The sequence below is a fragment of the Drosophila tropicalis genome, unplaced genomic scaffold, assembly GCF_018151085.1.
Source record: "Drosophila tropicalis isolate 14030-0801.00 unplaced genomic scaffold, ASM1815108v1 contig_158, whole genome shotgun sequence".
Taxonomy (NCBI): domain Eukaryota; kingdom Metazoa; phylum Arthropoda; class Insecta; order Diptera; family Drosophilidae; genus Drosophila; species Drosophila tropicalis.
This window is the reverse complement of record NW_027172602.1, coordinates 10,174,690-10,193,824: the sequence shown is the minus strand read 5'-3', so window position 1 is coordinate 10,193,824 and position 19,135 is coordinate 10,174,690. Positions and strand designations below refer to the sequence as shown.

At 35.8% G+C, this 19,135-nt stretch overlaps 3 protein-coding genes across 11 annotated transcripts; 1 reads left to right on the top strand and 2 right to left on the bottom strand.

Moving 5' to 3' along the window:
- Window positions 1-56: 56 nt before the first annotated feature.
- On the top strand, window positions 57-12,290 carry PhKgamma (phosphorylase kinase gamma). Of its 6 annotated transcripts, none has more exons than XM_068302505.1 (11): window positions 57-116; window positions 887-1,178; window positions 1,496-1,639; window positions 2,848-3,026; window positions 3,084-3,368; window positions 3,429-3,519; window positions 3,583-3,719; window positions 3,795-3,892; window positions 6,453-7,010; window positions 10,217-10,375; window positions 10,435-12,290. In XM_068302505.1, exons 3-11 carry the CDS (start codon window positions 1,548-1,550, stop codon window positions 10,567-10,569), a joined length of 1,734 nt encoding a protein of 577 aa, XP_068158606.1. In that variant the 5' UTR covers window positions 57-116; window positions 887-1,178; window positions 1,496-1,547; the 3' UTR covers window positions 10,570-12,290. The 6 variants fall into 6 exon arrangements, with proteins under 6 accessions (XP_068158606.1, XP_068158605.1, XP_068158609.1 ...); XM_068302504.1 differs by lacking the exon at window positions 57-116 and adding an exon at window positions 131-257; XM_068302508.1 differs by lacking the exons at window positions 57-116; window positions 6,453-7,010 and adding exons at window positions 131-257; window positions 4,740-4,823.
- LOC137586465 (uncharacterized) lies at window positions 11,866-12,931 on the bottom strand. The gene is made up of 2 exons (XM_068302510.1): window positions 12,658-12,931; window positions 11,866-12,580 (listed from the first exon to the last, which is right to left on the bottom strand). Exons 1-2 carry the CDS (start codon window positions 12,767-12,769, stop codon window positions 12,345-12,347), a joined length of 348 nt encoding a protein of 115 aa, XP_068158611.1. The 5' UTR covers window positions 12,770-12,931; the 3' UTR covers window positions 11,866-12,344.
- A 2,026-nt stretch (window positions 12,932-14,957) lies between these two features.
- On the bottom strand, window positions 14,958-18,827 carry FucT6 (alpha-(1,6)-fucosyltransferase). Of its 4 annotated transcripts, none has more exons than XM_068303354.1 (5): window positions 18,733-18,827; window positions 17,536-18,385; window positions 16,695-17,319; window positions 16,211-16,635; window positions 14,958-16,136 (listed from the first exon to the last, which is right to left on the bottom strand). In XM_068303354.1, exons 2-5 carry the CDS (start codon window positions 17,778-17,780, stop codon window positions 15,497-15,499), a joined length of 1,935 nt encoding a protein of 644 aa, XP_068159455.1. In that variant the 5' UTR covers window positions 17,781-18,385; window positions 18,733-18,827; the 3' UTR covers window positions 14,958-15,496. The 4 variants fall into 4 exon arrangements, with proteins under 4 accessions (XP_068159455.1, XP_068159457.1, XP_068159456.1 ...); XM_068303356.1 differs by having other exon boundaries at window positions 18,663-18,786; XM_068303355.1 differs by lacking the exon at window positions 18,733-18,827 and adding an exon at window positions 18,496-18,721.
- Window positions 18,828-19,135: the final 308 nt, after the last annotated feature.

Here is a 19,135-nt window from a genome sequence, read left to right as displayed (position 1 = left end):
TAACCGCCAATCGATAAATCAATCGTTTCATGCATTTGCTATCGATAACAGACCTGCCTCTGTGTTGTCTATTCTCGTCCGTGTGCGGGTATCTGTGTGTATGTGTGTGCATTTCGGTTAGTTTTGTGATTGTGTCTTCAAAATACATACATGCAGTGGATTCTTTTTGTAGCAATTTAATATCAAGATTACAAACACTCGGAGTTATGCCACAGGCGCCAATGCATGCGTCAAGCCTGTCGTGTGGTCGTGCTAAAGTATGTCCTGTTGTTAAATACAAAACTCCGCCAAAAACTGTATTACTTTTTAACCTTAGTTGACATTGAAATGTATCCGCTTCAATGGGGCGCGCGTTGTGTTGGTGTGTTCTCGTATCGGTGTGACTCTACGTTTGATTGTATGTGTGTGTGTGTGCCAGTGCTCTATAAAAGGAGGTGAAGGAGAAGAAGCAAAAGGAGAATATAATTGTATGTGTGTTTGTGTGTGTGTGTAAATGGGAGACCAAATGTCTGCATGTGTGCCGTGTGTTTTGGCCCCAAAACTCCCCAACAAAAATACGCATTGCAAAGCGACAAAGCTGCACGATAATAACGATAATAACACGCAAGCAAATGTCGCGGCTCATCGGCAGGGCAAGCAGCAGCACCAGCAACAACAACAACAACAATAGACTAAAACAGTATCAGCAACAGCAGAGAAAGAATAAAAAGAAAAACGATCAAAACAAAACCGTTTAAAAAAACCAAGTGCCCACCGAGTGTAAATGTGCATAGATAGTAGTTGTGTAATCATTCATTAAAATCTGAAAAAAATCTAATATATAATATATATATACATTCTTTTTTATATATATATTTCTTTGCTTATTTCAATCGATTTGTTGTAGTTGGCATTCGTTATTAATTAAATCAACAGTCGCAGCAACACTCACAGAAGGCATCATAGGCTCATAGGCTCTGGAAACGAACAGCTGAGACAGAGAGTCCGAGTGAGAGCGAGATAGCAAAAAACAAAAAAGAGAGAGAGCGATCAAGAGAGGAGCAGTTAAAGTTAATCGATACCAACGCCAGCACCAGCTTTGGCTGCACAGCACCGGCAAACGCCACCGCCAACGCCAACAACACAGCAACAACAGCAAAAGCGACAACAACAATAACAACAACGAACAGCAATACTTGGTAATTAAAAGGAAATTTACCATCGCATCGAACACAGTCACTGAGATTCTGTGATTCCGATTTCGATTTAGATTCAAATTGGTCGTGCTGCTACCGCCGCTGCTGCTGCTGTCTCGTCGCTTGATATTTTCAGTGTTTTTTTTTTTTTGTATTATTATTATTTTTTTTGGTTTTGTTAAAAATAGCGCACACTTGCCAAGGCATTGGGCGACCACCAAGCAACTAACTAAAAGAGCAGCAGCCGCAGCTAAAGTGAAGAAGTGGCCCTAATCCCTTATCTTCCTCTTTATCTCTCCCCATCTCTTTCGTCCTTAAAGCGCACTCTGTGGTGCTGAGTGTCAGAACGCCGTCAAAATTTCACTAGACCTAATGGCCAAGGATGAGGAAGATGATCTGCTCCCTGATAAGGATGCTGCCAAGGGTTTCTATGCTAAATATGAGCCCAAAGAGATTTTGGGCAGGTAAGAGACAATAACAACAACAATAATAATATTCTTATCCATAAGATAAAAGTACAAATTAATTTCCCAGGGGTATGATTTCCTTCCTAGAAACATGTCCAACACCTAAAAAAAACTTCAATTCAAACTGATTTAATAGCAATGGACTATGATGAAACTGAATAAGCTTCAAAATGGCAAATATTAATCAATAGTTTCTTATATCAATAATGGTCGTAATCTATGATCCATAACGTATCTGAATATATCCGAAAATTTTCCAACTTCCAAGGATTTTTTTTAGTCCTAAAGATACTCAAAGAATAAAACGCCTATAAATTTTAACTTGAAATCTTTTCTACACTAACTTCCAAAAGGTTTTAGTTTGAAAAACTTTCCAATTGGACTAATGTTTTTCAAAAAACAACTAAAAGTCCAGTTTTCAGATATTCAGAGAAGTTTTTCAACTAAAAAGAGGGCCCTATAAATAAGCTCTTGCACTTTTTGTGTGGGTCCCCGAAACTGTTTTCTTTGCGAAATAGATATTGAAGCCTTTTATTTTTTTGTTCTTCATTTTGTGGTGTGATATTTTTTTAAATGCAAACTTGGCAGTTCTATACTCGCTTCGTTTACTTAATTATTATTATTTTTTTTTTGTTTTTTGTGTTAAATTTTATTTTTCAATGCTTGCAAATTGCTTAATTATGACTCAAAGTTGTTGGCTTGAATTGGATTGGCTTGGCTTGGCTTTGTGGTCGGTCGGTCGGTCTGTTCTTCTCCTCTTCACATACAGCTGCTGAGCGTGTGAGTTAAGACTTGAGGTATAATATTCATATTGTGGATATTGGTGTTCTTTATGCAGGCATTGACAATTTGGGGCGCCAGGGAAAATTTCATAAATTTTGCACCCCAGAGAGCAGGAGATACAGAGGCACATAAGAGTTCCACCTTGACTTGAACTTGATGGTGGGGGATTGTTGTTAATGATCGAGAATGAGAATGATGATGATGATGATGAAGATAGGGTGACTAAGCACACACACAAACACGGAGTATATAGAATGATGGTTGAATTTGTTTTTGGTTTTATTTGCCATTTTGTAAATGTAATAAACAAGACTCTTTAGGGTTTAATTTAGATAAACTACACAAAAGTGCATGCATGTTAGTTTAATTATTCAACTAATTCCACTTATCTCTTGTTTACCCATTCCCATTCCATCCCATAGAGGCATCAGCTCAACGGTAAGACGATGCATCGAAAAAGAAACTGGCAAAGAGTTTGCTGCCAAAATCATCGATTTGGGGGCCACCACAGAGGCTGGCGAGACGAATCCATATCATATGCTAGAAGCCACTAGACAAGAAATCTCAATATTACGCCAAGTGATGGGCCATCCCTATATAAGTAAGCTGCAATTGACTTTAGTCTGCTAACAATCGATAATATCTGTTACCTTTTCAGTTGATCTGCAAGATGTCTTCGAATCAGATGCATTTGTATTTCTCGTCTTTGAGCTTTGCCCCAAGGGTGAACTCTTTGATTACCTAACATCGGTGGTAACGCTATCCGAGAAGAAAACCCGCACCATAATGCGACAAATATTCGAGGGTGTCGAATATATACATGCCAAAAATATTGTGCATCGTGATCTAAAGCCAGAAAACATATTGTTGGATGAGAATCATAATGTTAAAATAACCGATTTTGGCTTTGCTAGACAATTGCAAGAGGGCGAAAAACTTACAGGTGAAACGAGTCTATGGAAAGTAAAGATTGAATTCAAATTTTGTTTGTTATTCTTTTTAGATTTGTGCGGAACGCCTGGTTACTTGGCTCCAGAAACTCTTAAATGCAATATGTTTGAAGGTTCGCCAGGATATTCACAGGAAGTCGATATGTATGTGTATATCTTGCATGTTTTGAACTTGAAACCTAAGCACATTTTCGTGTTTTCTTTTAGCTGGGCCTGCGGTGTCATTATGTTCACATTACTTGTTGGCTGTCCTCCATTTTGGCATCGAAAACAAATGGTTATGCTACGCAATATCATGGAGGGAAAATATAGTTTTACCTCACCTGAATGGGCTGATATTTCAGGTGATAATACCAAAAACAAAAAAACCAAAAAAGGGGAAGTTGTCATTGATTTCATTTCAATTTCGTTAACTTTAGAGGATCCCAAAGATCTGATACGCAAATGTCTAGTCGTTGATCCTGCGCAACGTATAACCGTTAAGGAAGTATTAAGACATCCATTCTTTAATCAAATGGTAAGTGATTCAAATCAGTTATATTGGGTTAAAACGGAGAACTATAAGCAGCAGCTGTCACACACAACAACCACAAAAATAAAATGGATTATCTGTTTAGTTATAGTGACAAGAACAACAGCAACAACAAATATTATCAACTTACATTACATATACATTTATATATTTTGTAGTATTATCTACATTTTCTATACTTCTTCTACTCGTCTAAGAGCACCTTTAAAAAAAACCTCAAAAGCACACTTATGTATTATAGACACAATATCAAAGTGCACCGATTTTAACTATATACATATACATATTTCTAATATAACTAGTATATACAAAAACAAAATTTAAAATCAAATGCGCACCGCATGATTTTTGCTAGGATCAAATTTCAATGCTTTCTATATACTTTCCTTCATGTAGTATATAGTTTTAGGCAAATTATCTCCTTATTAATCTGTCCAAGCAGCTAAACAATATTTGATTTAAATTAGTTTTTAAATACGACAGGTTTTTGTTATAAGCTTTATTTAAATATAGAAATATTTATTTACTATTTTTTAAATTGGTTTGGTTTCATTTTATTATTGTTATTTACGTATAAGTATTATAATTTATTTATTTTGATTATTTTTACATCTATATACTTTTCTCTCTCTCTCTCTTCTTTTCTTACATAAACAAAAAAAAAAACCTACATTAATTTTACGACAAACAAACAACAAATTCTTACACACACACAAAAAAAAAAAACACAAAATTTGTACCCAAAATTTTGTTTACCCTCGATAAATTGAAAACAAAAAAACGATATCATCTCGATATTGAACGATGTTCTTCGATCTTGTCTGATCAAAAGTTGTTTGAGCAAAATATTGATGGCCTCAAGCGCAGCCTATCGACCAAGTCTAGAAGAATGAGTCGCATCACTGAAATTGCCCTGGTAACGAAACTTTTCTGGACTAACCCAAAAACCAATCAATCAATTAAATATTTAACAATCCTCCAAATCAAAACCAATCGAATCAAAATATCCAAAATTGTGTTTATTTGCATATTGCATCGTCTCTTTTCCCGCCATTTGTTTCCTAATCCAATTCCAAGCTCCAACCCAAACATTGTTAGTCCTTTTCCCCCCTCTGTCTCTCTCACACACTACCTCTCTCTCTATTTCTGATTGATAACTGCGTCCATTTCATTTGCAAAAAAAAAAACTAAAATTGTTACGTTCTTACTTACATTATTAAATAATGCTATTTAACTTGATTTTTTTTTTAAATTACTTTTTGTTTTGTTATATTTTTGTTTGTCGTTCTACCAAAAACAAAATTTGCTCGTTGCCCGATTGATGCGCTGATCCTTTAAATTTTTATTGTTGTCTTTTGTTCTGTGCCACAAATTAACTACTCATAAATAACTGCCCTTATACCCCCTCCCCTTTCTTTCTGTCTCTCTCTTTCTCTCTCTCTCTCTGTCTTTATCATTCTACTGTTGTCCTTTTGTCCTCGCTCCTGTTACTTGCAAAACAAAACCCACCATTCACGTACCCACCACAGCCCACCACGTACAAAAGTGTGCATGCCTGCCTCGTTCTCGTTCTCGTTCTCGTTCCCCCCTCTTAAGTCCAATTTCGAATGCATGTGTGTGCATAAACTTTCAGCAAGTACTGTATAGAAACCGTTTAAGACCTAACCAAAAAGCAAAACAATAAAAAAGGTGCATATAAGAGGCCAAAAAGAACAACAATTATATATACATAATTATTTCTTAACAAACATATTGTCTTTTAGTTTATTTTAGGTTAAACATTACACACACAGTTTAGTTAGTTATACATTTTACTTAAGTTAGTATCATTATGTTAGACAAACGAAAGCACAAAAACCAGGATTTAAATAGTGAATCTTCGTTTAAGAGAACTTTTGTCAAGTTTTGAACTTTATAATAGAGACTTGGAGATAGGCTCTAATTTTTAATGACATTTTCTACTAAAAAACTATTATACGAATGTCTTCAAAACTTTATGGAATATTGTTTGGAAGATGGCAAAATGTAAAGAAAAACATTTCATAGATTATCAAAAAGGACTCAACATGAACTTGATCCTATTTTCTGATCCTAAATGACTACTTCCCTTCATGAGTTGCATATGAGTCCTTCTGTAGATCAATTTCGTCTCCTTTTTACAGACAGTTTATATCATTTTGTGATTTTATCTTCTATAAATCTGACAATAAGTTCCGAGCATATAAAAGTACAATCCTTTTTGTTATGAGAAAGTTCCTTGAACTTGTAGAAGAAGAGTTCAATTTGTAAACTTGGCCAATAATAGTAAGATTCAAAATAGAAATTTAAATTCTGGTTTATTTTGTTTCTTTTTCTTTCTATTTAGTTTAAGAAATTAAATTTGCTTATATGTATATGTCTTTCTTATAGTTTTTTTCTTTTTTTTTATTTATTGTTAATTATTATTGAAATTTCTTAATTTTCAACTGCGCGCTCTTCTCTACACTGAACAAAATTGAATCGAAAATTGCTTTAAACAAAAAAAAAAATTGGAAAACACGCTCAGGTTCTAATGGGTCATGTACCCACATCTGCCTACAGCAGATATCAGCAACAGCACCTCCAGCATCAACAACAACAACAACACAATCAATTCAATTGTACGAGTCCTGGTGCATATGGACAAAGTTCGGCGGCTTTTCGTTATAATCAAATTAGTAGCAACAACATAAACACGAATAACAACAGCAATCACAGCAATAAGAATATTGGCCCAAATCCCTGCAGTTCATCCTATATATATTATAGTGCACCGCAGAGTTCGTACTCATCGAATCGATTACGTGATGACGATGCCTTCGCCTCCGCTTCAACCAGTGGTGTCCAGTGTCCAGGTGCCAATAGTTCCTCCTCCTTTAAGACCTTAACCGCCACGGTCTATTATCAGCAGCAGCAACAACCAGCTGCAAATGATAATCACGATGATGATGATAATAATCATGAGGATGATGTTCATCTCAATGATGTTCGCATTGATGAGGATGATGATCAAGTTGAAGATCACGATCAAGATCTGAATTCTGAGAATGCTGCTGCCAAGCATTTGTTATATGAATCCGTGCAGGCAGGTTTTTCCATTGATTTTGCTTTATCCACTATATTAATATTATAACTTCTTCTACACTCAAACTTTTTCAACTGCCTTTCTATCTTACAATTAGTTGGTATTTTTTTTATTGTTTTCGATTAATAACTTTAGTGCTTTTTTTCAATATATGTAGTAGAACGCGCGCGCGATGCACCCAAACACCAAACAAACTATATAGATATACATATATCCAATTTTCTTGCCATTACATTCCATTGTATACATGCACCCCCCCGCCACCACCGCCCACCACCCACTGCCCTTGCGCCCCACTTGTCTGTAGGACAAATACTTTTAACTCATTTCCGTTTCCTTTTGGTGGAAGTACTGCTAATGGTTGATGGTTAATATTTTTGGCCAATCAATTAATGAAAATATCAAATGACTTTGATAATGGATTGATCTGTCATTATCATCAAGATCCATCACATTAAATCCATATACATAGTTAGCTTAATATATGTATTTCTCATTTAATTTATTAGTTTTATTTTATGCATTGTAATTCTTGTTCTTGATTATTATTATTCTTAGATGATTATGATTTTTTTTATTTAGTTTTATGAATTATTTTCGTTTTTCTATCTTTTTTAAGAATAAAACACAAATGTATTTTGTATTTTATATGCACCTTTATGATTATTTTATAAATAAATTAGTACAAATTTGGGTAAAATGGAAAACACACACACAAACACAAGCACACCCGCACACGCACACACATAGAGTAAAGTATATGTTATAAATGCTTATAATGTAGTTGAATCTGTATTAAACAAAATCATAGTTAGTCCTTTCCTTTTCTCCCCTGTACACCTCCTACACCTCCCCTTCACTGTCACACTCACTTTAATCATTTGCATGTAATTATATTTGCTTTTTATTAACTTTTGAATTGTTTATATTGTATATTTTCTGTTTTTTTCTTAATATTGTTTACCAAGTGTCCTTCAAATCCTTTAAATACATATGAAAAACAACAAAAAACACATAATTTTGTTTTGTGTGTGTCATTGTTCTCTCGTTCTCGTTTTTGTTCTCTCTTTCTCTCTCTCTATATCTCTCCCTATCTCTCTCTATCTCTCTCTCTCTGTGTCAGAGTCTGTGTTGTGGAGACTCCATTGTGAGTAAACCAAAAGAAAATGCAAATACATATAAATTCAAAACATATTGCTAATTATATGTAGAGACATATTCATTCTACAGTTAGCCACATAAGTATACGCACACACAAATATATTAAAACAAAAATAAAATCAAAAGCAACAAACAAAAATCAACATATAAATGTACAAGCCGTCATAATTCCACCACCTACGCCGTCCCACTCCTCCTCCTCCTCTTGCTCCTCCTCCTCCCACTCCTCATTCTGTTTGTATATCCTTTTGTTTTGTCTTGTGTGTAATTAAATGTAACAACAACAACAACCACAACAGCAACATTATAATAATGGCCCAGATATTTGTCACCATATCTCTCCATCTACACATCGCAAAAAGATTTGCTAACGGAATGCAGGAGAATCGCAGATCGGATCGATTATTCCCAGAGCGCGCAGTTATCGATCGATTATTAAGTCGGTTATCGAAATTCTAATGTATACCTGGACTTGAACTAAAACAAAAGTGTGGTTTGTACTAAAACAACAACAAAAGCAACAATCGTGTTTTAAAAGCCTGCATTTTTATTGCCTAATTTATATTCTTTAAGCTCGGCTCGGTTTATGCTGCAATACCGATACATATGTATATATATACACCTGGCCCTCGTTTACGCATCAAGGAAACATTTTCCCAACTCCAAGCCATGTCAAATGTCACCCAAGACAGCTCCAAATAGGCTAAAGATAACTTGTTTCATCTGATTTCCAATTGTCTTCTTTGAATCGAGCATAGATCTTCCAACATATTCTACATAGTATTGATCTTCTGATCTTTGAAACGTTTACCTACCACTAACTAACAGATCCGTTGATATTATAACGACTGGGTAACTGACATGTTAGTCCTCTTACTGAATTCATTGATTACTGAGATCTTTATCTTTATTTTTTAATCGAACTCTTCCCGAAAATATTTCCTAAATCTGTTCATGTACATACATATATATATCATGACGTTCATTATCATGATTGAGAGAATAATAAAAAGCAAAATTGATAAATTGAAACTTGTAAGTTTAAGGTTTAGTTGGAATGTCTTAAAAGAGAGAAGTTAGCCAATTTACAAACACTTGAGACCAACCTAGCATTGAAGTAAGTTCGTCTTTAGCTAGGGCAAATCGATCTTTTTGAAGGATCCAAAGGCTCATTTTGGAAATTACAACGAAATTTGATCAGTTTCTTAGGTAAAATCTCGGTTTTGGCAGGAGAAATGTGCCTCATTTTGCTCCCTTAACAATCAGTCAATCGGGCCAGGTGTATATAGTCGTGTATTATATAGTTTAGCTGCAAACGATCTGCAAAATACAATTTTCTCTGCATTCCTTCTAACCAAACACACACACACACACAAAGCGAAAATTTTTTTCTTTTCGAAAACGTAAATTATTTTTGAGTGAAAACTTCTTTTTAAAATTCAGCAGCCGCGCTTAGCAAATGAAAAACTGAACAAAACAAAGGACTTACCTTCAAATCACCCACATACCTAATCCAAACACATTTTATATTTTGTTTTTTTGTTATGTTTTTATTTTGATATTTTTGCTAGTTATTTGCTTTGCTTTGCTTTACATGCTCACAACTCATTAAGCTGATCCATATATAACGAGAAGGTCCTTGTAATCCATGGCCTTTAAATGACTTGCGTCTTGTTTTGGTTGCCAATGTTTTCTAAATTAAAGTACTTACACTTAACTTAATTGTAAATATAACAAATCAAGCACCAACCACTCCGCTCCGATCCTACATAGAAAGCGTCGTGCACTAATAACCAAACAAAAAAATAATAATAATAATTAATCCCACTATATATATTTGTATAGTATTTTTGTAATTTCTTATTTGTATTTGGCATTGTCGTCTATCCCAACACGTCTCCCCACTCCCAAAATGTGTATTAAGGGGTTCAATCATATTAAAATTAATACGTTTTTCTTTTGTCTCTCTCTCTCTCTCTCTCTCTCTCTCCCTATTCTTGTTTGTGCACTTTTTTGTTTGTTTGTCTTTACAATTTTTACAACAGCTGCGCAAACAAAGTCGCTTCAATGCGCGGAAAAAGTTCCAATTTGCCATATTAGTGATACGTGCAATGATTAGAATACGACGCCTGCGCTTTACCGCCGAACCGCTTCATGTGGAGGAGGCCATACGGGATCCGTATCGTGTGAAAGTGCTGCGCAAGGTGAGTTTGCTTCTCTGTCTGTCTAAGCTGGACACTAATTTCTGAATGATATTTCGCAGGTGATCGATGGCTGTGCCTTCCGTGTCTATGGGCATTGGGTTAAGAAGGGCGAGGGCCAGAATCGTGCCGCCCTGTTTGAGAATACTCCGCGCACTGAACTCCATGCGCTCTATATTAACAATCTCAGTCGATAGAATTCTTCTTATGGAATGGAAATAATAATGCAAATGCAATGAAACGAATGGATTATAATTAGCAAAATTGCAAACAAAAAACAAAAAAACAAAACTATAATTAATTTAGCTATGCATAGAGAAACAACAACACACACACACACCTACACACAGCCATACACCTACACACTCACACTTTGAGACAAAACACCAAAATCATAATTTCTATAATCTTTCCTTTCCTTTTTCTTGTTTTGCTATTGCCAAATCGTTTTAGTTCAAATCACTTGCCTTTGGTTTATAGTGTTAACTATTCATCATCTCTTTCTCTTTGCGTTTCGCTTAGTTTATTTTTTTTTTGTTGTTGGATTTTCTTATCATTCTATTGTTGTCTTGTTTTAAATCGCGACAACCATCATTTTAGTGTAGAATGTAGTTTAAAAAAACATGAAAAACATAAGCAATGCTAACGGTAAATAAGCATACATATATTTTATGTAAATACATACATACATACAAACATCTGCATACATAGATTTATACATATTTGTATGTATGTATATGTATGTGCTAGGGAATTGTCCCAATATTTGTGGAACAAGTTTAAAAATGCTTTGGTTTTTTTTTTTTTTTTTGTTTATACTGTATGGAAACCACCGTTTAGATGCGTTTAAAAAAATGCCTATTAAAAGGTCTTCAAACCTTATCCTTGAGCCTTTTTTGCAAAAGGGGTTACCAGGATCTGAATTTAATTGCATTTTATACCAATGAAAAGGTTAACATTCATAATTTTGGTATTCTGAAATGTTCTAACTACATATCCAAATGCAAATAGAAGTTTAGTTAATTGTTTTTGTGTCGGGCATTGAATTTAATACTTTTCTTTGCAAATTCATTCAATTCAAGTTGAAATTTTGTTAACTTTTTTGTATAAATAAATGATTTATTATTTAAATCAATTGATTTGAAGATGAGGCTCATATTGGTTTGTTTCTTAGGAATTCAATTTAAAATGTATTAAATTAAGTTCCCTAATTGCTGCCAGAATTTGAATCTTGGCTACACCCAACATTTTGTGAGAACTAAATTCAAAAACTCCTTAAGCTTTTGTTTTTTTAAATAAGTTTTTTGGAAATCAAATGGTTGGATTGTTGTGTTAAGTGTATGGTTATAACTAATAAATACTAATAGGGCTAAATGTTGCCCATTGTTCCTAGAGCCATAAACACACACACACACATCTATTTCATATTCCTTACATACCCTTGGATAGACCTTTGGCAACATCAAAGGCATTTAAACGGTTTTCGTGAAAGGTTATAAACAAGACCAATTCGCTATTATGTGTAGAGTATTATTATAAAAAGAGAAGAAAAGAAATGAGAAAGATAGGTAAAGGCTAAAAAACGAAACTATAAACAAAAACAACAAAAAATCATTACCAATAGCAGCAAAAGCAAATAGTTAACTACATTTTCTAATAGACAAAAGCCATATCCACCCACCCATCCAAACACACACACACATCCACCCCCACACACAATCTCCACATACACAAACATAGCTATATAAAACAACAACAACAAACAAACAAAAAAAAAACCACAACAACATATGTATTTTTATTTTCTGTTAATGATTTTATTAAATTATTTAATTGTATTTGCTAGGCGTTTTACATTTTAATTGTTATGTTGTAGTATAAACACAATAAATAAAGTATAATAAAATAAAAAAAAAAACACACATATTTAAAGGAAATAACAAGATGATCGATCCAAAGATCAATCAAGGATTCAAATGTGCTGGCTACAATCGTGGGCACGTTCACAGCAAGCCGGATATGGACGATTGGTATTGACAAAGTCACGGAGCTTGCAACCCTTTGGCGGGGCAACAGCCACACAAGTGCGGAACTCTACATGACCGCCATCCATGCAGGTGACCCCCGCACATGGATGATTCGGCGCCTTGCCGATTTCTCCTGGCGACATGAAGGTATTCGAGTCCAATACACATTTGCCGGGATACGCTGATGGGGGAGCGAAAGGAATAACGAAACGATTAATATGGAATCCGGATGGATATGGTGTGAACCATACTACTCACTGGGATTACTGAAATCGGCACGTGCAATGGCAGCCTCCGTTGATCTAATGGAACCAAGCATGAATACACCGGCGCAGGCAAGGATCAGGCAAATGTTAATGGTGGACGACATCTTGCTGAAATTTGTTTCTCGATAATGTCAACTGTTGGACTGTAGATCCGTAAATGATGTGGCTTCAGCTCAAATGCAAATGTTTTATATGATCGCCACCAGTGACCAGTGACAGTAATTTTTGTCTTATCACAAAGCCCCAAAGCCCGCTGGACGGCTTATCGAGATGAGTTGTCAGCGATTTGACCTTGTCCATACATACATATGCTCCTTTCGTTCCATTACAAACACACACAGAGAGAGAAGGAGAGATTTCCGCCGGTTCTGGTTCTCATAGCAGCTCCCTGTTTGGTCACTTTTTAATACATATGTATACTCTTCCAACAGTGGTCCATTCATATTGATCATTCGCTTGGTAAGCATTTCCGATTGCAAATTTTTCTTCCCTCATTTAGGTTGGAAACTTATCTCCCTATATACATACATAGATTGGCAACATCGATCATATAAAGGTTGGTATCAACATACAAGTATGTATGTACATATTTCTGTGAAATTTGGCAACGATTCAAGTTTCGCAACATCTTTATAAAGTTTCTTTCTTTCAGCTAAGTTTGGCATCGTTTTCTTATAAAATTTATCAATCATTTTGGCAACATAAACATTTAGAATCAACATAAGTGTATATTAGCAACAAATTCCTATAAAGTTTGGCAACATCGTTTCATAAAGTTTCATGTAGATATGTTCATCCTTGTGGGTTGGCAACTTTTTCAGTTTGAAGACTTTACCAACACCTTTCTATGAGGTTTGTCCACAATCCTTTTAAAGCAGTTTGATGTCAACAAATCCTTATGAAGGTTGGCAACATTCTCCCATGTCTTTGTGATTTGCAACATTCAAAAGGGTATTCAAAGTTCTCCATTCGCCAAAAATTTGTTCAGTGATTTTATTATTGTTGCTCCAACTTCCCTGCGGTTCATTGAGTACTTAATTATATTACGTGTGTATATACATATGTATGTGAATTTAATTTATTTATTTACATATATGTATATACATATTATTGGTATTATTATTAATATTGTTGTTGTTGTTGCTGCTGCCTGTTTAATTGTTGTTGGCAGCTTATCACGTTCCTCATTTTTTTTACTTTTTGGTGGTGGCGCCCGTTGTTTTGGTTTATTTTTTTTTTTTTTTTTGGGAATTTTTTATTTTGGTTTGTCTTGGAATTCCTGTGGCCTGTATGAATTTGTTATTACTCCAAACTGTTGGTTGACTCATCATCTCATCTCAGCCAGTGCAAAAACGCATCGAACTTTCACCATCGGCCAAAAACCGATTCGATATGGTTCTTGACCCTCAAATGCTAATTTCAAATTTGAACAAACAAAATTCGTAATCTTACCAAGCCTCACATACATATTTATAGATATTATCACTCATATGTATCTTTCATACAATCATTTGTTAGGGAAATAGTGTTTCAACCCATAAATAACCCAATTAAAATGGAAATGTTCAAAATCCTTATTTGGTTTAAACATTTTTTAAAATATTAAAGATACGAAGAATGATTTCTGAAAGGAAAAGTCTATAAAAAAAAACCCTCAATAATTGAATTGAGAAATAAATAATTCATTAATTTAAAGAAATTTCCTGTTTTTATTTGACTGGAAAACTGTCTTCGATTATCGACAACATAAATGGATATAAAAAGATGAGAACACTCAACGAATTAGAAACTTTTAGTAATCTAACTTTTCTTTATAGAACTTATAAAAAGAATTCAAGAACAACTTTTTGTTTTTTGCCAACATTCTCAAAGACTTTTAAGACTAATAAGTTAACACGCCAAAAAAAGTATTCAAATTTATTGGACAGAGTATCAACTCATAGCTGAAAAGTTTGTTTTGTGCTGATTCTTTACTGAGAAGTCAAGAAGTTTATTCATAGTCCAAAAAGATCACTGTTTAATCAGTCCTTCTTATTGAAGGTAAAGAAACCCGACTCCTCCGAAGTCCTTCTGATCTAAAAAACAAAAAGATATGCGACAAAAAATAACTTAACTATGTTAACTTTGAGTACTTGAAAACATAAATTAAATTACCCTCAGCTCATCAGATTCTCTGAATAAGCTAAAGATCCTCTGTTTTGTTTGAACCCACTTTCAAATAATTTAAAATAATTGTATGTTACCACTTTCAAATAATTTAAAATAATTGTATGTGTTTCTTTTTTTAAAACATTTCTATTTATTTATTACCTTCTCTATTGATTGATCAAAATTAATTCGATTTATGTGTAGGCTTTTTCTTTGTCTATGTCTATGTTACAGAGGATAAACTATATTGCGTTTATTGAACCTACTACATAATTGCATTCCTATATTTAATATACATAAATATAAATATATGTGTGTGTGTGTGTGTGTAGATATATGTATATATTCTTTTTGACAACATAATTTCTTCGGCTTTCCACTTAAATATTAAAATTAAAAGACTTGTACAAAATGCAAACAACAGAATCAGTATCAAAATTAGAATTCTTAGGAGTGCAACAATTGAATCCAACAGGAACGTTGATGAGAGAATGAAGTCAAAGTGTTTCCGAGAGATTTATAATATCGATTGGCTTAGAGATATGGAGATTTGTTATTGTTTGTTCGACAAGTGACAAAAGGTAATGTATGTGACTCATAAAATGTGACCTACATACACATACATTATAAAAGAGATTCAATTGAAAAATTTGTATCGAATGATATTCGAAATTTTGTAGAATTTAGATTCCATTATACAGCGGCAATTTGGCAGTGTCGACCTTCTCTTCCACCTTAAATGATGGGAATAAGCCACCCAGATTGGTGCGGGTGTTCTTGCCCTTGGAATTGCCATCCCAATGATTACCAGCCACAGAGACAAGATCGCCCACCTTCAGTTGAAGATCCTCATGTGTGCGCGGCTTGTGGGCAATAACCACGCGACGATTGTGCGCATTCTGGCCGCCATAATAGTAGATATCATCCAGCGATTTAAAACGATGCGAGGCATCCGGATACATGGTTTGCATAATCTCGTACGCAACACGGCATACTTGCGATGAAAATGTGCAGACCAGATAGTCCGACAGCGAGAGCAAATGAATGTCAAGAATGATACCGTTTAGAGCGGTGTCAGTATATCGAGTGGATACGGCTGCCATGCGAGCAACTTCGGGATCGCCAACAATTTGATATTGTGGATACTTTTTGCGTGCCTCCTCAATCACGCGGGCGTCATCCGAGGCCAGAAAGATGCGCCGTACTACAGCAGTGCCATTGATCTCCAATGTGCGATAATAGTCCTCCACATGCGTCATATACTCCTCGATGCTATGGAATGCGGCCTCCGTACCGACCTTGTCCGTCCGTCGCACATGTACCCTAGTGCCCACAAAAGAATATACATGCATATATGTATTTTCCGAATGAAGTGAATAATTTTTCTATTAACTTACCCAACTATCGGATGCTCCCAGCCTAGATTACGCATACCAGACAAGAGAAAATCCCGTGTCGGTGTCTGCGGCCTCAATAAATATTTTAGAAACTGCCCCACCCACCAGACAATGGGATCCCCATGTAGACGCTTAAGACGCGGTGCCAAGTCTTCGGGCACGGCCAATGGAAGATAAGGCGGACGTGGCATCAAGGAATCAATAATGGGCAATACCAGGACTTGTGTATTTGGCTTGCCGGGCCAATTGTAGGCATTCGTGGAGCCGGCATCATGACAGGTATTCGAGACCGGTAGAAAAACCTCCTCCCAGCCGCCTTTGTGATAGCGCCAACCGCGAGATTTTAAAATTAAGGTCCTCTCGGTAGCATAGGCCACAATGAAGCAGTACACGACATGATGCAGTTGACAGCCATAGCCACAGCCCTATAGATAGAGTTTTTCAATGTTTTGATCTTCATCATAATTTATGGTGTGGTGCTTACCTTATTTAGCTTGCACACCAATTTCCTAGCATTCTGGCAATCACTGGGATTTTGTAGATAATTCAATCTACGTTGTACCAGATCACTAAGATCTTTGGCCTCTTTGTGGCGCCATGCCTCATAGCCATCCGTTTGTCGTAATCGATCCATATCACTTAATAGTGAGCGTTTGTGCTCGGCACCCTGCACCAGCACCTGGTTGATTTGCTCTTCTAAATCAGCATTACCATTGGCAGCACCGCTGCCCTGGGACACCTGTTTACGTATTTTACCCAATTCGCTGCTAAAATAATTCCAAATTTCGGCAATATTTGTTTGAATCCGACGACGAGTGAACTCATATTCCAATGTCGGCTCAATGCCAGCAACGGCATTGGCCCCGGGGATAGTATTACCATCACCACCGAATGCTGAGCCCACATTAGCTTCACTGGCAATCCCTCTTGATCCTCCACCGCCGCCGGCAATATCCATTAATTGAAGGTCATCCCAATTATGGTTAACCGCCGGTGCCGCAATAATGCCGAATGGCTCCCCGTCACCAGGATTAAGTTTTGGATTTTGTGCATCATTCTCTTGCAGTCTTTGTACCAATTTCAGGGCGCTTTGTTTGTCAAGCTGTTCGCTGAAAGAAACGAAAAGAAGAAAAGAAATAAGCACAATAAGCCGAGTCGACGCGACACCTAATCAACATATGAATAAAGGAAAGAATGTATGGGCGAGGGGAGAACTCTGATTGTGGCTTGTTAGTTGAGTGTGTGTCTCAGAGTGTGCCTAATCCCTAGTTTCCCTTCCATGGGAGGTTTTAATGTATACATGTTGGTAATATTCTTTTATGTACCTCATTAACTCATCTATTAACAGTTTGAGTTCCTCATTCCGTTGCTTGGTCTGCTCCAGCAATTGCAGAGCATGATTTATCCGGCGTGCATTTATCTCATTTTCACTAGTGGCCAATTGATTTTGAGAATTTGTCAATTTGGTAACGAACACATAGACGAGCACCACCCAGGCCAGCACAAAAAAGATAAGAGCTCGCGCCCATGAGTTTGCCGATGAGCCAAACAGTTGACGCACCAGCAACATTGCCCAGCAATTGGTGCTGCCTCTGCCACTGCCTCTGACCCAGTCTCTCCTTCCACCCAGTCCGAATTCGTAATGCCTTTCAATTCAATTTCAATAAGGATAACTGCTCACTGTCGCTCCACACGGTTATTCACGGCCTCTGGTCAAAATTGTTGCGTTTTCAGCTTAACTAGTTAATTAACTATCAATAATTGTATGTAGAATTTCTAGAAGCAGTCCTCGGTAGATGAGTTGTCTAAGTGGCCCGGTCATTTAGGCAACAGAACAACGAGGATCCGGGCTTGAATCCCAGGGTAGTGTATGGATGTAGTTTATCGTCTAAGCCGAAGGCCTTAGTTGCCAGTATATAGTTAGGTTGATAGTTTACATCTATATCCTTTACTTATAATAATAATAGAATTTCCAGAAGTTAAATTTTGTAGTGTGCCACGAAGGTTTCTTTTTTTCGTTTTGCCTCTATTGTTCTTGATGCTGTTGTTTTTGTTGATGCTATCCTGTTGTTGCATAGTCACAGCTTTGGCTTTGCTCCTGCTGCTGGCTTACAGCTACACATCATCTCACGCACTTAGTTGTAGTAGTGCGGGGTGGAGCGGGTGAGCAGCGGGCTGTAATGGAACATTTCACAAGTAAATTAGCAATTAAATTGTGAATGACAAAAAAATTGCCAAATGGGCGTGAAGTAATTTCTATAATATGAATGAATGTAAAATTTTACGGTACACGGCTCGAGATTGCGGCTCTTCGTTTTGCCTTCCCACATTAATTGTTATTGTTGTTGCTATATGGTTGTTGTGGTTGTTATTATTGTTGTTGTTGGCTAGAGAGGAGCTAATAGCATATGCCACACATATCCTACGCTACGTGGGCATTTTCAGATCTTACGAATTTGTGTATGTATTTGTTTGTATTGCGTGTGCGTGTCTATATGTTTGTGATTGCAATTTTAATTTACTTCAAAGCGAACTGGGCCTTCTTTCTGTGATAAGGCTTATAGGCTGGTTCTGGTTCTTGTTTTGTTTTTCAATCATTGCAGCTATTCGATTATTTGTTATCGTTCTTAGTCCCACCACTAACGTAATCGATATACAAAAATTATAGCAGGCTTTTTTGAGTAAAAAAAACGGTCACACTGTCTAACGGATTTTCATACTCTAAATATTTCACAATTTATTTTTTCTTTTGACTTATGATATATTTTTTCTTTTTTTTAATAAAAAATGATTATAATTTTGAGATGGTGTTTTGTTGTTGGTTTTGTTTTTTGTCTAGAAACTAGATTGATCTCTGACGAAAATCAATCTAAAAGCTAAGCCAAGGTGAGTTTTAAAATTAAGATTTTTTTCTTTTGAAATGAA

Excerpts from the sequence above, each read along its gene's own strand:
- PhKgamma (XM_068302505.1), top strand. The coding sequence starts at position 1,548 with ATGGCCAAGGATGAGGAAGATGATCTGCTCCCTGATAAGGATGCTGCC. Across the intron at positions 3,520-3,582 it reads TATTCACAGGAAGTCGATAT|CTGGGCCTGCGGTGTCATTA; the intron begins GTATGTGTATAT and ends GTTTTCTTTTAG. Across the intron at positions 3,720-3,794 it reads TGAATGGGCTGATATTTCAG|AGGATCCCAAAGATCTGATA; the intron begins GTGATAATACCA and ends CGTTAACTTTAG.
- LOC137586465 (XM_068302510.1), bottom strand. The coding sequence starts at position 12,769 with ATGTCGTCCACCATTAACATTTGCCTGATCCTTGCCTGCGCCGGTGTA. Across the intron at positions 12,581-12,657 it reads TGCCGATTTCAGTAATCCCA|CGTATCCCGGCAAATGTGTA; the intron begins GTGAGTAGTATG and ends CTCCCCCATCAG.
- FucT6 (XM_068303354.1), bottom strand. The coding sequence starts at position 17,780 with ATGTTGCTGGTGCGTCAACTGTTTGGCTCATCGGCAAACTCATGGGCG. Across the intron at positions 17,320-17,535 it reads TTAATAGATGAGTTAATGAG|CGAACAGCTTGACAAACAAA; the intron begins GTACATAAAAGA and ends CGTTTCTTTCAG. Across the intron at positions 16,137-16,210 it reads TGGGAGCATCCGATAGTTGG|GGTACATGTGCGACGGACGG; the intron begins GTAAGTTAATAG and ends TGTGGGCACTAG.